General features: G+C 49.8%; 1 protein-coding gene and 15 non-coding genes across 16 annotated transcripts in view; all 16 read right to left on the bottom strand.

Annotated features, from left to right (window-relative positions):
• Nucleotides 1–4,639, bottom strand: part of LOC142802824 (uncharacterized) — a 14,974-nt gene extending 10,335 nt beyond the window's left edge. Inside the window, exons 1-2 of the mRNA XM_075887875.1 lie at nucleotides 4,049–4,639; nucleotides 1,616–1,759 (exon numbers count right to left, since the gene is read on the bottom strand). Of these exons, the coding sequence (XP_075743990.1) occupies nucleotides 1,616–1,759; nucleotides 4,049–4,639 (735 nt within the window). The remainder of the gene's footprint in view (nucleotides 1–1,615; nucleotides 1,760–4,048) is intronic.
• On the bottom strand, nucleotides 186–267 carry TRNAL-AAG (transfer RNA leucine (anticodon AAG)). The gene has a single exon. It is a non-coding gene; the product is annotated as a tRNA-Leu (tRNA).
• Nucleotides 4,640–7,327: 2,688 nt separating the features above from the next.
• Nucleotides 7,328–7,409, bottom strand: TRNAL-AAG (transfer RNA leucine (anticodon AAG)). The gene has a single exon. It is a non-coding gene; the product is annotated as a tRNA-Leu (tRNA).
• A 272-nt stretch (nucleotides 7,410–7,681) lies between these two features.
• Nucleotides 7,682–7,763, bottom strand: TRNAL-AAG (transfer RNA leucine (anticodon AAG)). Its single transcript has one exon. It is a non-coding gene; the product is annotated as a tRNA-Leu (tRNA).
• Nucleotides 7,764–7,838: 75 nt separating this feature from the next.
• On the bottom strand, nucleotides 7,839–7,920 carry TRNAL-GAG (transfer RNA leucine (anticodon GAG)). The gene has a single exon. It is a non-coding gene; the product is annotated as a tRNA-Leu (tRNA).
• Nucleotides 7,921–8,308: 388 nt separating this feature from the next.
• Nucleotides 8,309–8,390, bottom strand: TRNAL-AAG (transfer RNA leucine (anticodon AAG)). Its single transcript has one exon. It is a non-coding gene; the product is annotated as a tRNA-Leu (tRNA).
• Nucleotides 8,391–9,129: 739 nt separating this feature from the next.
• Nucleotides 9,130–9,211, bottom strand: TRNAL-AAG (transfer RNA leucine (anticodon AAG)). The gene has a single exon. It is a non-coding gene; the product is annotated as a tRNA-Leu (tRNA).
• A 546-nt stretch (nucleotides 9,212–9,757) lies between these two features.
• On the bottom strand, nucleotides 9,758–9,839 carry TRNAL-AAG (transfer RNA leucine (anticodon AAG)). The gene has a single exon. It is a non-coding gene; the product is annotated as a tRNA-Leu (tRNA).
• Nucleotides 9,840–10,576: 737 nt separating this feature from the next.
• On the bottom strand, nucleotides 10,577–10,658 carry TRNAL-AAG (transfer RNA leucine (anticodon AAG)). Its single transcript has one exon. It is a non-coding gene; the product is annotated as a tRNA-Leu (tRNA).
• A 272-nt stretch (nucleotides 10,659–10,930) lies between these two features.
• TRNAL-AAG (transfer RNA leucine (anticodon AAG)) lies at nucleotides 10,931–11,012 on the bottom strand. The gene has a single exon. It is a non-coding gene; the product is annotated as a tRNA-Leu (tRNA).
• Nucleotides 11,013–11,087: 75 nt separating this feature from the next.
• Nucleotides 11,088–11,169, bottom strand: TRNAL-GAG (transfer RNA leucine (anticodon GAG)). The gene has a single exon. It is a non-coding gene; the product is annotated as a tRNA-Leu (tRNA).
• A 388-nt stretch (nucleotides 11,170–11,557) lies between these two features.
• Nucleotides 11,558–11,639, bottom strand: TRNAL-AAG (transfer RNA leucine (anticodon AAG)). Its single transcript has one exon. It is a non-coding gene; the product is annotated as a tRNA-Leu (tRNA).
• Nucleotides 11,640–12,378: 739 nt separating this feature from the next.
• Nucleotides 12,379–12,460, bottom strand: TRNAL-AAG (transfer RNA leucine (anticodon AAG)). Its single transcript has one exon. It is a non-coding gene; the product is annotated as a tRNA-Leu (tRNA).
• A 546-nt stretch (nucleotides 12,461–13,006) lies between these two features.
• Nucleotides 13,007–13,088, bottom strand: TRNAL-AAG (transfer RNA leucine (anticodon AAG)). Its single transcript has one exon. It is a non-coding gene; the product is annotated as a tRNA-Leu (tRNA).
• Nucleotides 13,089–13,982: 894 nt separating this feature from the next.
• Nucleotides 13,983–14,064, bottom strand: TRNAL-AAG (transfer RNA leucine (anticodon AAG)). The gene has a single exon. It is a non-coding gene; the product is annotated as a tRNA-Leu (tRNA).
• A 232-nt stretch (nucleotides 14,065–14,296) lies between these two features.
• TRNAL-AAG (transfer RNA leucine (anticodon AAG)) lies at nucleotides 14,297–14,378 on the bottom strand. Its single transcript has one exon. It is a non-coding gene; the product is annotated as a tRNA-Leu (tRNA).
• Nucleotides 14,379–15,000: the final 622 nt, after the last annotated feature.

Consider the following 15,000-nt stretch of genomic DNA (forward strand, 5'->3'; position numbering starts at 1 on the left):
GCGGTGGGATTCGAACGCACGCCCCCGAAGAGACTGGTGCCTCAAACCAGCGCCTTAGACCGCTTGGCCAAGCTACCTTTTTTTCTTATTGTACGCTTGGCCACGCTACCGATGGTTGGTAATATATTATTATGCGATGTTAAATGAACTGGGCAAACGATCAGGTAGAGAAGAAATAAAAGTTTTGGCAGCGGAGGGACTCAAACCCACGCCCCCGAAGAGACTGGTGTCTTAAACCAGTGCCTTAGACCGCTCGGCCACGCTACCGATGGTTGGTAATATATTATAATGCAATGTTCAATGAACTGGACAAACCATCAGGTAGATAGTGTTGCGCGTCGTGGCGACCGCGGTCTCGGGTAGCGGGGCCGATCGCCGTCGCTCCGTCGAGCCAAGGACTAGGGGAGAGCTTTGAGCAAACTTAACGGATTTATTTACATCTTTACAGTGAGTTGTCGAGATGACAGAAGAGAAGAGAAGAACGTTGGGCGAGGCACTCCACGCCCTTTTTGTTGACCCCCGTTCCCTAGGTCCCTAGGTTGGGGATCACTATATAAAACAATGCGGACCAATGGTGATGTGGCAGTTCCTCTCAATGAAGTACCGCCCATCATGTCTGTTCATAGAGGCACAACACAGGCTTGCACATACACACACACCCTTGCCACTAGTCGCAGCGCTGCCGTAGAACAGGGAGGGGGAGAGCGGAAGACGCACGGGCGGCTCGACTCCTTTGGTGTCGGCCTCAGGCTGCGTTCCCACGAGGAGATCTTAGCGCGGCCTTTTGAGAGGTGCCAGGTTCGTGGAATTCTCTGGGGAGAGCCCTTTGACCAGCGCCGTCGTCGTCTGCCGGTTAACGCGCTAACGATGCGTGGCTGGCCCAGGCGGGAGATAGAGCGGCGGCTCCAAAACCCTCTTTGGCGACATTCCACCCCGTTGGCGCTGCTGTCAATCAGTAGGCGCCGTCTCGTGGGGCCGGCCTCTGTTGCTTCCTCCGTCCAGCCGTGGCGAGACTGTCCTTTTGGCACTAATCCGGCGTGGCAAATGACCCGCTGGGTCAAGGCATAGCTGGATCGCTACAGCTCCTCCGCCGACGGGAAGATCTCGGACGTCGGGTAGTATCAGCTGCTCGACGGGAGAGATCACAGTAACCGCAGTCTCCCAACACCATTGAAACCGCAAAGACCAACCGCTAGAACCAGCAAGCGCCGGCAATGAGTTTTCGGCAACCAGGCCGGTCTTTCAAATGTGCCACAATGCACCTACGCTTTTTGTTTAAGTGGCAACCACACTAATACTCTTGCTCATAGCTGAAAATTTCGATTACTCCAAATACCCCTTAAAATCATTACGGAAAACGCCCCTCAACTGAACACAAAAGAAAGCAAAAGCAAAAGAAAAGCTAAAAAGCTCTGCTTAATGTGTCAACATTGGCGTTTGCGGAACCCTTCTTATACTTCACAGTGAAGTTAAGCTCCTGAAGCGCAAGGCTCCAACGTAGTAGTCGTGGATTCTTTCCCGACATTTGCGATAGCCATGTCAGTGGGCAGTGGTCAGTGACGAAGACAAAAGAAGTTCCGTAGAGGTAGCAGGCTAATTTTTGGGTAGCCCACACAATGCAGGCACATTCTTTTTCCGAAGCACTGTAGGCCTCCTCACGAACAGAGAGTTTCCTGCTGGCGTACAACACAGGGTGCTCGTTCCCGTTCTCATCCTCCTGGCGCAGTATTACTCCTAAGCCTCTGTTGCTGGCATCGCACTGCACGATAAAGGGACGATCATAGTTCGGTGCATGCAGTACGGGTGAGCTAACAAGAGCCGCTTTGAGCCCCTGGAAGGCGCCCTCCATTTCCGCACTCCAAACTACCTTTTCTGGAGCATTCTTGCGCAGTGCATCCGTTAACGGAGCGGCTACCTCCGAGTACTGAGGGATGTAGCGCTGATAATACCCTGTCAGCCCTAAAAAGGAGCGGATAGCCGTCTTGCTTTCTGGTTGCGGGAACTCGCTAACCGCCTCTACTTTCAACTCATCAGGTCGCCTTCTGCCCTGCCCTACCACGTGCCCTAGGTACCGTACTTCGGCGCGAGCTAGCTGGCACTTAGCAGGCTTCACTGTCAGTCCAGCGTGCGTCAAACGTCTAAGGACATCGCTAAGATGGTATAGGTGATCTTCCCATGTATTGGAATAAATAGCGATGTCGTCTAAGGAGGGAACAGCGTAGCCTTCAGCCCCCTGCAGAACTCGGTTCATTAGCCTTGAAAAGCAAAAAGGGGCGTTCTTAAGGCCAAAGCTCAGAACTAGGGGCCTAAATGTGCCCGTCGGCGCCACAAAGGCCGCATACTCACAAGCTCGTTTAGTCATTGGAACTTGCCAATAGCCTCTTACTAAGTCCAAAGTCGAGACGTATTTAGCGGCGCTCACTTTTTCCACCAGCTCCTCTACGTTGGGTATAGGATAGGTTTGGTCCTTCGTGATCGCGCTAAGTTTGCGGTAATCCACGCAAGGCCGTGGATCCTTTCCCGGAACCTCAACGAGAATCATAGGGGACGTGCAGGTGCTTTCGCAAGGTTCGATAAGCTTAAGCTCGAGCATTCGATCTACTTCTTTTTTCAAGATCTCCTGCTGTCGCGGGGCTAGCCTATATGGCCTCGACTTCACAGTGGTGTCAGAAGCTAGCTCAATGTCATGAGTGATAACCTCAGTTCGCCCTGGCCTTTCCGAGAAAACAGTGATGTGTTCTGACAACAAGTTGCGTAAGTCAACTTTCTGCATCTCAGTCAAGCCCTCGGCCGGTGCTACGGCTTTCATTACATCGGTAACCTCCATTGATCTTTCAACCCCTACCAAGCCTGGAATTTCAGGTGCTAGCTCCTCCGTGCTGTTAAGAGCCAAGTTCACTTTCTGCACTTCTCCCACATAACTCTTCATTAAATTGTGGTGGTAAATGACAACCTCTCGGCGTCTTCCTTTACGTTCCAGTGCGTAATTTGTGTCCGAGAGCTTCTTCACAACCCGAAAGGGACCCTCCCATTGAATCTCCAGCTTATTTGCTCGCGAGGGGCGCAAGACCATTACCTGATCGCCTTCCTGATAAGCTCTCAGTTTCGCGTTTCGATCGTAGTAGCTCTTGGCTATATTTTGCGCCTCTCTCATGTTCGCCTCAGCAATGTCGCGAGCACACCACAGCCTTTCCAGTAATTCCAGAATGTACTCGACCACCGTAGGGTCGGTACTCTTCGACTCCCAGGTTTCGCGCAAAAGTCGCAGTGGAGACCTGAGCGTCCGTCCGTAAACCAGCTCCGCGGGGCTGAAACCCGTCGCTTCATGAGTGACCGATCTCAGCGCAAACAGCATTGCCGGAAGACAAGCATCCCACTGACACTTCCTTTCAAAGATAAGGGCTCGCAGAACTCGTTTCATCACGGAATGACACCGCTCTACACTATTGGACTGCGGGTGGTACACGGAACTGTGGATTATTTTCATTCCACACTTTTCCAGGAATCCCGTAGTGAGAACGCTGGTGAATACTGAGCCCTGGTCGCACTGTATCTCCTGAGGAAAGCCCACTCTCGAAAAAATAGACAGTAGTGCGTTGACTACCTCTACGGAGCTATGCTCCTTCATTGGGATCGCCTCAGGAAATTTGGTTGCTGGACAAATGGCGGTAAGCAAATACCAGTAGCCTGACTTTGTCCCTGGGAGTGGTCCCACAACGTCTATTACCAGCCGGCGAAATGGCTCCGAAATGAGCGGAACAAGCTTAAGTGGTGCCTTTCCCTTCTCGTGCGGTTTTCCCACTCTCTGGCAGGTGTCACACGCTCTTACGTGCTTCTCAACTTCTTTGAAGCATCCTGGCCAATAAAACTCCGTTAGGAGCCTATCTTCGGTCTTCCGAGCTCCTAAATGCCCCGACCAACCAACTCCGTGACAGAGATCCACAATGTAAGACCGATACTTAGCCGGCACTACAATCTGGTCGAACGTGCGACCTTTTGCAGTCCGCTAGTGGCGGTACAAGATGCCATCTTTGACAGGAAAACTGACATTCTTCCTCGCCACCCCTTCCCTGACGATGTTCCAAATCTCCTTAAGGCTGGGATCGCTTTTTTGCTGCTCGATGAGCTCATCTCTTGTCACTTTCCCCAGTACATTGCTTGGTGCTTTTGATACCGGCAACGCGAGCAGCCCCTCCTCCGATTCCCTTTCCGCTGTATCAGTGCTAGTCTGCTTCTCTGGCCCCTCTCTTTCTTTTTCAGTAGGCGACGGGATAGCAGGCTCAACTGCGCTGACTCTAGCTGGTGTTGCGGGACTTCCGGTAAAACTCGGTTCTTGCCGCTCTAGTTCGGCTGCTAACGCTCGTGCTTTAGCTCGTGTCAAGGCTTGTACTGTTCCCTCGTGAAAACTTTTCCCTTGTTCTCTCAGCAGACGGTCGGTCCGATTCGAGAACAAATAGGGGTACTGCGGGGGCAGCTTGTCTGACACCGCCGCTTCCGTCTCCACTTCTCCGAACGGCCCTGTCAGAATTACTCGAGCTACCGGAAGACAAATGCTTCCATCTTCCAAAACTGGTTTAATCCATGCGCACTTGCCGTTGTAGTCTGCTTGTGCCACATAGTCCGGGTGCACCAGATCCATGGTTGCCCCACTGTCTCGTAAGACGCGGCACGGCTTTTCGTTCACTGTTAGGTTAAAAAGGTACGGACTAAGAAGCTCCTCGCTAGTGGCTGAGTCAGAAGTGTACGAAAGGGCTGGCCTGGGCCTACGACAGCCTACGGCAATATGCCCTTCCTCCATACATTTGTAGCAAGTAGGTGGTTTCCGAGCCTCAACAGGACTCTTTTTGGAAGAATCCCCCGAAACCTTTCCCTTTCCCTCCTGTTTGTTCTGTGATCCTTGACCACTTGCAGCGAAGTCTGTCTTTTTCTGTGCAGTCGTACCTGCGCCAGCTCCCTGCTTCGCCGTCCAAGGTTTCCCTTTATCTCCCGCTTTTGTTGGAGGAACCTCGTCTCTTTCTCCCCGGCGTGACGCGTACTCGTCAGCAAAGTCGGCCGCTGCCTGTATTGTTTTTACGCCGGTTCTATCTTGGATCCAGAGCTTCATTGGCTCAGAAAGTTTTGAAAAAAACTGTTCGAGAGCCACTACTTCAAGGGCCATTTCGAAGTTCCCAAAAGCGTTGGCTCCTTTCATTCATTCTATTAAGTTGACCTTCAACTCGTAGGCAAACTCAGAATACGTGCTGCCCTGCTTCTTTGTCAGATTGCGAAACTGCTGGCGGAACGCGTCTGGCGAAAGTCGGAACCTCTTTAGAAGGCTATCCTTCACTTTGTCATAGTTGTCCGCATCCTCCACCGGAAGCCGCGCGATTACATCCGCTGCTTCACATGGCAGCAAACTTAACAAATTTCGAGCCCATGTGCTACGACCAAGCTTCGATTTTTCACAGGTTCTCTCAAAGTTCACAAGAAAGAGGCCCACATCTTGCCCTATTTTGAAGGGTTGCATTTGTTTAGATAAATCACAAAGATTTTGTCTGCCTTCTACCTCCACTCCTTGGACCCCTGTCATCTTCCTCATTTCCACTTCGAGTCGCAACTGTTCTATCTCCAGTTCTTTTTGCCTTAGCTGACGCTCCTGTTCCTCACGCCTTTCTTGGCGTTCCTGTTCCTGTCGTCTATCCTGACGCTCCTGTTCCTCATGCTTTTGAATCTCGCTCCACGTTTCTTTAATATCTTCACTGCTCAGATTCAAGCCATCGATAGCGCTAACAATTGCGTCTTTCTTCATCCCCGCATTTACTTCTGCTCCCAGCTCCTCCCCCAGAATCAGGAGCTGATTCTTCAACAAACGCTTCCAATCCATGACAGAGAACTAGTGTGGTGCAGCTCACTCTCTACCCAGAAGTTCCGTAAACAACTGCTTCTGTGGTAGCCTCTACCAGCGAAAAGATTGCACTTCTATCTTATCAGCCTGGCAACCAAAAAACCAAAGCCAGCACTCACCAGTCCACAGCTGCCAGTCTCCATGATCTCGGCGTGTTGTTCATTCTCCGTCCTCCAGGCTCACATCCCACCGCTGCCACCAGTTGTTGCGCGTCGCGGCGACCGCAGTCTGCGGGTAGCGGGGCCGATCGCCGTCGCTCCGTCGAGCCAATGACTAGGGGAGAGCTTTGAGCAAACTTAACGGATTTATTTACATCTTTACAGTGAGTTGTCGAGGTGACAGAAGAGAAGAGAAGAACGTTGGGCGAGGCACTCCACGCCCTTTTTGTTGACCCCCGTTCCCTAGGTCCCTAGGTTGGGGATCACTATATAAAACAATGCGGACCAACGGTGATGTGGCAGTTCCTCTCAATGAAGTACCGCCCATCATGTCTGTTCATAGAGGCACAACACAGGCTTGCACATACACACACACCCTTGCCACTAGTCGCAGCGCTGCCGTAGAACAGGGAGGGGGAGAGCGGAAGACGCACGGGCGGCTCGACTCCTTTGGTGTCGGCCTCGGGCTGCGTTCCCACGAGGAGATCTTAGCGCGGCCTTTTGAGAGGTGCCAGGTTCGTGGAATTCTCTGGGGAGAGCCCTTTGACCAGCGCCGTCGTCGTCTGCCGGTTAACGCGCTAACGATGCGTGGCTGGCCCAGGCGGGAGATAGAGCGGCGGCTCCAAAACCCTCTTTGGCGACATTCCACCCCGTTGGCGCTGCTGTCAATCAGTAGGCGCCGTCTCGTGGGGCCGGCCTCTGTTGCTTCCTCCGTCCAGCTGTGGCGAGACTGTCCTTTTGGCACTAATCCGGCGTGGCAAATGACCCGCTGGGTCAAGGCATAGCTGGATCGCTACAATAGCAATAAAAGTTTTGGCAGCGTTGGGATTTGAGCCCACGCCCCCGGAGAGACTGGTGCCTTAAACAAGCGCCTTCGACCGTTCGGACACGCTACCGATGGCTGGCACTATTTTATAATGCAATATTCAATACATTGGATGAACGACCTTGTAGAGAAGCAATAAAAGTTTTGGCAGCGGGGAGATTCGAACCCAAGCTCCCGAAGAGACTGGTGCCTTAAACCAGCGCCTTAGACCGCTCGGCCACGCTACCGATGGTTGGTACAATTTTATAATGCAATCTTGAATAAACGGGATGAACCACCATGCACAGAAGCAATAAAAGTTTTCGCAACGGTGGGATTCGAACCCACGCCCCCAAAGAGACTGGTGTCTTAAACCAACGCCTGAGACCGCTCGGCCACGCTACCGATGGTTGGTAATATATTATAGTGCAATGTTCAATGAACTGGACAAACGATCAGGTAGAAATGCAATAAAAGTTTTGGCGGCGGTGGGATTCGAACCCGCGCCCCCGAAAAGACTGGTGCCTTAAACCAGCGCCTTAGACCGCTCGGCCACGCTACCGATGGTTGTTCAATTTTATAATGCAATATTCAATACATTGGATGAACGACGTTGTAGAGAAGCAATAAAAGTTATGGGAGCGTTGGGATTTGAGCCCACGCCCCCGAAGAGACTGGTGCCTTAAACCAGCGCCTTAGACCGCTTGGCCACACTACCGATGGTTGGTAATATATTATAATGCAATGTTCAATGAACAAATAAAGTTTTTTCATTCCATTCCATTCCATTCAATGAACTGGACAAACGATCAGGTAGAAATGCAATAAAAGTTTAGGCAGCACTGGGATTCGAACCCACGCCCCCGAAGAGACTGGTGCCTTAAACCAGCACCTTAGACCGCTCGGCCACGCTACCGATGGCTGGCATTATTTTATAATGCAATATTCAATACATTGGATGAACGACCTTGTAGAGAAGCAATAAAGGTTTTGGCAGCGGCGGGATTCGAACCCACGCCCCCGAAAAGACTGGTGCCTCAAACCAGCGCCTGAGACCGCTCGGCCACGCTACCGATGGTTGGTAACATATTATAATGCAATGTTCCATGAACTGGACAAACGATCAGGTAGAGAAGCAATAAAAGTTTCGGCAGCGTTGGCATTTGAGCCCACGCCCCCGAAGAGACTGGTGCCTTAAACCAGCACCTTATACCGCTCGGCCACGCTACCGATGGTTGTTCTGTTTTATAATGCAATATTCAATACATTGGATGAACGACGTTGTAGAGAAGGAATAAAAGTTATGGCAGCGTTGGGATTTGAGCCCACGCCCCCGAAGAGACTGGTGCCTTAAACCAGCGCCTTAGACCGCTTGGCCGCACTATCGATGGTTGGTAATATATTATAATGCAATGTTCAATGAACTGGACAAACGATCAGGTAGAAATGCAATAAAAGTTTAGGCAGCGGTGGGATTCGAACCCACGCCCCCGAAGAGACTGGTGCCTTAAACCAGCACCTTAGACCGCTCGGCCACGCTACCGATGGCTGGCATTATTTTATAATGCAATATTCAATACATTGGATGAACGACCTTGTAGAGAAGCAATAAAAGTTTTGGCAGCGGCGGGATTCGAACCCACGCCCCCGAAAAGACTGGTGCCTCAAACCAGCGCCATAGACCGCTTGGCCAAGCTACGTTTTGTTTCTTTATTGTACGCTTGGCCACGCTACGGATGGTTGGTAATATATATTATTATGCAATGTTAATTGAACTGGACAAACGATCAGGTAGAGAATAAATGAAAGTTATAGCAGCGGTGGCATTCGAACCCACGCTCCCGAAGAGACTGGTGCCTTAATCCAGCGCCTTAGACCGCTCGGCCACGCTACCGATGGTTGGTAACATATTATATTGCAATGTTAGATGAACTGGACAAACGATCAGGTAGAGAAGCAATAAAATTTTGGTAGCGTTGGGAAATGAGTCCACGCCCCAGGAGAGACTGGTGCCTTAAACCAGCGCCTTAGACCGTTCGGACACGCTACCGATGGTTGGCACTGTTTTATAATGCAATATTCAATACATTGGATGAAAGACCTTGTAGAGAAGCAATAAAAGTTATGGCAGCGTTGGGATTTGAGCCCACGCCCCTGAAGAGACTGGTGCCTTAAATCAGCACCTTAGACCGCTCGGCCACGCTACCGATGGCTGGCAATATTTTATAATGCAATATTCAATACATTGGATGAACGACCTTGTAGAGAAGCAATAAAAGTTTTGGCAGCGGTGGGATTCGAACCCACGCCCCCGAAGAGACTGGTGCCTTAAACCAGCGCCTTAGACCGCTCGGATACGCTACCGATGGTTGGTAATATATTATTATGCAATGTTAAATGAACTAGACAAACAATAAGGTAGAGAAGAAATAAAATTTATAGCAGCGGTGGCATTCGAACCCACGCCCACGAAGGGACCGGTGGCTTAAACCAGCGCCTTAGACCGCTCGGCCACGCTACCGATGGTTGGTAACATATTATAATGCAATGTTCAATGAACTGGACAAACGATCAGGTAGAGAAGCAATAAGATTTTTGGCAGCGTTGGGATTTGAGCCCACGCCCTCGGAGAGACTGGTGCCTTAAACCAGCGCCTTAGACCGCTCGGCCACGCTACCGATGGTTGTCCCTGTTTTATAATGCAATATTCAATACATTGGATGAAAGACCTTGTAGAGAAGCAATAAAAGTTATGGCAGCATTGGGATTTGAGCCCACGCCCCCGAAGAGACTGGTGCCTTAAACCAGCACCTTAGACCGCTCGGCCACGCTACCGATGGCTGGCACTATTTTATAATGCAATCTTGCATAAACGGGATGAACCACCATGCAGAGAAGCAATAAAAGTTTTGGCAGCGGTGGGATTCGAACCCACGCCCCCGAAGAGACTGGTGCCTTAAACCAGCGCCTTAGACCGCTCGGCCACGCTACCGATGGGTGGTAATATATTATAATGCAATGTTCAATGAACTGGACAAACCATCAGGTAGATAGCAATAAAAGTTTTGGCAGCGTTGGGATTTGAGCCCACGCCCCCGCAGAGACTGGTGCCTTAAACCAGCGCCTTAGACAGTTCGGCGACGCTACCGATGGTTGGTAATATATTATAATGCAATGTTCAATGAACTGAACAAACCATCAGGTAGATAGCAATAAAAGTTTTGGCAGCGTTGGGATTTGAGCCCACGCCCCCGCAGAGACTGGTGCCTTTAACCAGCGCCTTAGACCGCTCGGCCACGCTACCGATGGTTGGCACTGTTTTATAATGCAATATTCAATACATTGGATGAACGACCTTGTAGAGAAGCAATAAAAGGTAATGCAGCGTTGGGATTTGAGCCCACGCCCCCGAAGAGACTGGTGCCTTAAACCATCGCCTTAGACCGCTTGGCCAAGCTACCTTTTTTTTTCTTTATTGTACGCTTGGCCACGCTACCGATGGTTGGTTATATATTATTCTGCAATGTTAAATGAACTGGACAAACGATCAGGTAGAGAATAAGTGAAAGTTTTGGCAGCGGTGCGATTCGAACCCACGCCGCCGAAGAGACTGGTGCCTTAAACCAGCGCCTTAGACCGCTCGGCCACGCTACCGATGGTTGGTAATATATTATAGTGCAATGTTCAATGAACTGGACAAACGATCAGGTAGAAATGCAATAAAAGTTTTGGCGGCGGTGGGATTCGAACCCGCGCCCCCGAAAAGACTGGTGCCTTAAACCAGCGCCTTAGACCGCTCGGCCACGCTACCGATGGTTGTTCAATTTTATAATGCAATATTCAATACATTGGATGAACGACGTTGTAGAGAAGCAATAAAAGTTATGGGAGCGTTGGGATTTGAGCCCACGCCCCCGAAGAGACTGGTGCCTTAAACCAGCGCCTTAGACCGCTTGGCCACACTACCGATGGTTGGTAATATATTATAATGCAATGTTCAATGAACAAATAAAGTTTTTTCATTCCATTCCATTCCATTCAATGAACTGGACAAACGATCAGGTAGAAATGCAATAAAAGTTTAGGCAGCACTGGGATTCGAACCCACGCCCCCGAAGAGACTGGTGCCTTAAACCAGCACCTTAGACCGCTCGGCCACGCTACCGATGGCTGGCATTATTTTATAATGCAATATTCAATACATTGGATGAACGACCTTGTAGAGAAGCAATAAAGGTTTTGGCAGCGGCGGGATTCGAACCCACGCCCCCGAAAAGACTGGTGCCTCAAACCAGCGCCTGAGACCGCTCGGCCACGCTACCGATGGTTGGTAACATATTATAATGCAATGTTCCATGAACTGGACAAACGATCAGGTAGAGAAGCAATAAAAGTTTCGGCAGCGTTGGCATTTGAGCCCACGCCCCCGAAGAGACTGGTGCCTTAAACCAGCACCTTATACCGCTCGGCCACGCTACCGATGGTTGTTCTGTTTTATAATGCAATATTCAATACATTGGATGAACGACGTTGTAGAGAAGGAATAAAAGTTATGGCAGCGTTGGGATTTGAGCCCACGCCCCCGAAGAGACTGGTGCCTTAAACCAGCGCCTTAGACCGCTTGGCCGCACTATCGATGGTTGGTAATATATTATAATGCAATGTTCAATGAACTGGACAAACGATCAGGTAGAAATGCAATAAAAGTTTAGGCAGCGGTGGGATTCGAACCCACGCCCCCGAAGAGACTGGTGCCTTAAACCAGCACCTTAGACCGCTCGGCCACGCTACCGATGGCTGGCATTATTTTATAATGCAATATTCAATACATTGGATGAACGACCTTGTAGAGAAGCAATAAAAGTTTTGGCAGCGGCGGGATTCGAACCCACGCCCCCGAAAAGACTGGTGCCTCAAACCAGCGCCATAGACCGCTTGGCCAAGCTACGTTTTGTTTCTTTATTGTACGCTTGGCCACGCTACGGATGGTTGGTAATATATATTATTATGCAATGTTAATTGAACTGGACAAACGATCAGGTAGAGAATAAATGAAAGTTATAGCAGCGGTGGCATTCGAACCCACGCTCCCGAAGAGACTGGTGCCTTAATCCAGCGCCTTAGACCGCTCGGCCACGCTACCGATGGTTGGTAACATATTATATTGCAATGTTAGATGAACTGGACAAACGATCAGGTAGAGAAGCAATAAAATTTTGGTAGCGTTGGGAAATGAGTCCACGCCCCAGGAGAGACTGGTGCCTTAAACCAGCGCCTTAGACCGTTCGGACACGCTACCGATGGTTGGCACTGTTTTATAATGCAATATTCAATACATTGGATGAAAGACCTTGTAGAGAAGCAATAAAAGTTATGGCAGCGTTGGGATTTGAGCCCACGCCCCTGAAGAGACTGGTGCCTTAAATCAGCACCTTAGACCGCTCGGCCACGCTACCGATGGCTGGCAATATTTTATAATGCAATATTCAATACATTGGATGAACGACCTTGTAGAGAAGCAATAAAAGTTTTGGCAGCGGTGGGATTCGAACCCACGCCCCCGAAGAGACTGGTGCCTTAAACCAGCGCCTTAGACCGCTCGGATACGCTACCGATGGTTGGTAATATATTATTATGCAATGTTAAATGAACTAGACAAACAATAAGGTAGAGAAGAAATAAAATTTATAGCAGCGGTGGCATTCGAACCCACGCCCACGAAGGGACCGGTGGCTTAAACCAGCGCCTTAGACCGCTCGGCCACGCTACCGATGGTTGGTAACATATTATAATGCAATGTTCAATGAACTGGACAAACGATCAGGTAGAGAAGCAATAAGATTTTTGGCAGCGTTGGGATTTGAGCCCACGCCCTCGGAGAGACTGGTGCCTTAAACCAGCGCCTTAGACCGCTCGGCCACGCTACCGATGGTTGTCCCTGTTTTATAATGCAATATTCAATACATTGGATGAAAGACCTTGTAGAGAAGCAATAAAAGTTATGGCAGCATTGGGATTTGAGCCCACGCCCCCGAAGAGACTGGTGCCTTAAACCAGCACCTTAGACCGCTCGGCCACGCTACCGATGGCTGGCACTATTTTATAATGCAATCTTGCATAAACGGGATGAACCACCATGCAGAGAAGCAATAAAAGTTTTGGCAGCGGTGGGATTCGAACCCACGCCCCCGAAGAGACTGGTGCCTTAAACCAGCGCCTTAGACCGCTCGGCCACGCTACCGATGGGTGGTAATATATTATAATGCAATGTTCAATGAACTGGACAAACCATCAGGTAGATAGCAATAAAAGTTTTGGCAGCGTTGGGATTTGAGCCCACGCCCCCGCAGAGACTGGTGCCTTAAACCAGCGCCTTAGACAGTTCGGCGACGCTACCGATGGTTGGTAATATATTATAATGCAATGTTCAATGAACTGAACAAACCATCAGGTAGATAGCAATAAAAGTTTTGGCAGCGTTGGGATTTGAGCCCACGCCCCCGCAGAGACTGGTGCCTTTAACCAGCGCCTTAGACCGCTCGGCCACGCTACCGATGGTTGGCACTGTTTTATAATGCAATATTCAATACATTGGATGAACGACCTTGTAGAGAAGCAATAAAAGGTAATGCAGCGTTGGGATTTGAGCCCACGCCCCCGAAGAGACTGGTGCCTTAAACCATCGCCTTAGACCGCTTGGCCAAGCTACATTTTTTTTTCTTTATTGTACGCTTGGCCACGCTACCGATGGTTGGTTATATATTATTCTGCAATGTTAAATGAACTGGACAAACGATCAGGTAGAGAATAAGTGAAAGTTTTGGCAGCGGTGCGATTCGAACCCACGCCGCCGAAGAGACTGGTGCCTTAAACCAGCGCCTTAGACCGCTCGGCCACGCTACCGATGGTTGTCCCTGTTTTATAATGCAATATTCAATACATTGGATGAACGACGTTGTAGAGAAGCAATAAAAGTTATGGCAGCGTTGGGATTGGAGCCCACGCCCCCGAAGAGACTGGTGCCTTAAACCAGCGCCTTAGACCGCTTGGCCACACTACCGATGGTTGGTAACATATTATAATGCAATGTTCAATGAACTGGACAAACGATCAGGTAGAAATGCAATAAAAGTTTAGGCAGCGGTGGGATTCGAACCCACGCCCCCGAAGAGACTGGTGCCTTAAACCAGCGCCTTAGACCGCTCGGCCACGCTACCGATGCTTAGTAATATATTATAATGCAATGTTCAATGAACTGGACAAACGATCAGGTAGAGAAGCAATAAAAGTTACGGCAGCATTGGGATTTGAGCCCACGCCCCCGAAGAGACTGGTGCCTTAAACCAGCGCCTTGGACCGCTCGGCCGCGCTACCGATGGTTGGTAATATATTATTATGCAATGTTAAATGAACTGAACAAACGATCAGGTAGAAATGCAATAAAAGTTTAGGCAGCAGTGGGATTCGAACCCACGCCCCCGAAGAGACTGGTGCCTTAAACCAGTGCCTTAGACCGCTCGGCCACGCTACTGATGGTTGGTAATATATTATTATGCAATGTTAAATGAACTAGACAAACAATCAGGTAGAGAAGCAATAAAAATTTTGGCAGCGTTGGGAAATGAGCCCACGCCCCCGGAGAGACTGGTGCCTTAAACCAGCGCCTTAGACGGTTCGGACACGCTACCGATGGTTGGCACTGTTTTAAAATGCAATATTCATTACATTGAATGAACGACCTTGTAGAGAAGCAATAAAAGTTAAGGCAGCGTTGGGATTTGAGCCCACGCCCCCGAAGAGACTGGTGCCTTAAACCAGCACCTTAGACCGCTCGGCCACGCTACCGATGGCTGGCACTATTTTATAATTCAATATTCAATACATTGGACGAACGACCTTGTAGAGAAGCAATAAAAGTTTTGGCAGCGTTGGGAAATGAGCCCACGCCCCCAGAGAGACTGGTGCCTTAAACCAGCGCCTTAGACCGCTCGGCCACGCTACCGATGGTTGTCCCTGTTTTATAATGCAATATTCAATACATTCGATGAACGACGTTGTAGAGAAGCAATAAAAGTTATGGCAGCGTTGGGATTGGAGCCCACGCCCCCGAAGAGACTGGTGCCTTAAACCAGCGCCTTAGACCGCTTGACCAC

Source organism: Rhipicephalus microplus, chromosome 3 (assembly GCF_043290135.1).
Source record: "Rhipicephalus microplus isolate Deutch F79 chromosome 3, USDA_Rmic, whole genome shotgun sequence".
Taxonomy (NCBI): domain Eukaryota; kingdom Metazoa; phylum Arthropoda; class Arachnida; order Ixodida; family Ixodidae; genus Rhipicephalus; species Rhipicephalus microplus.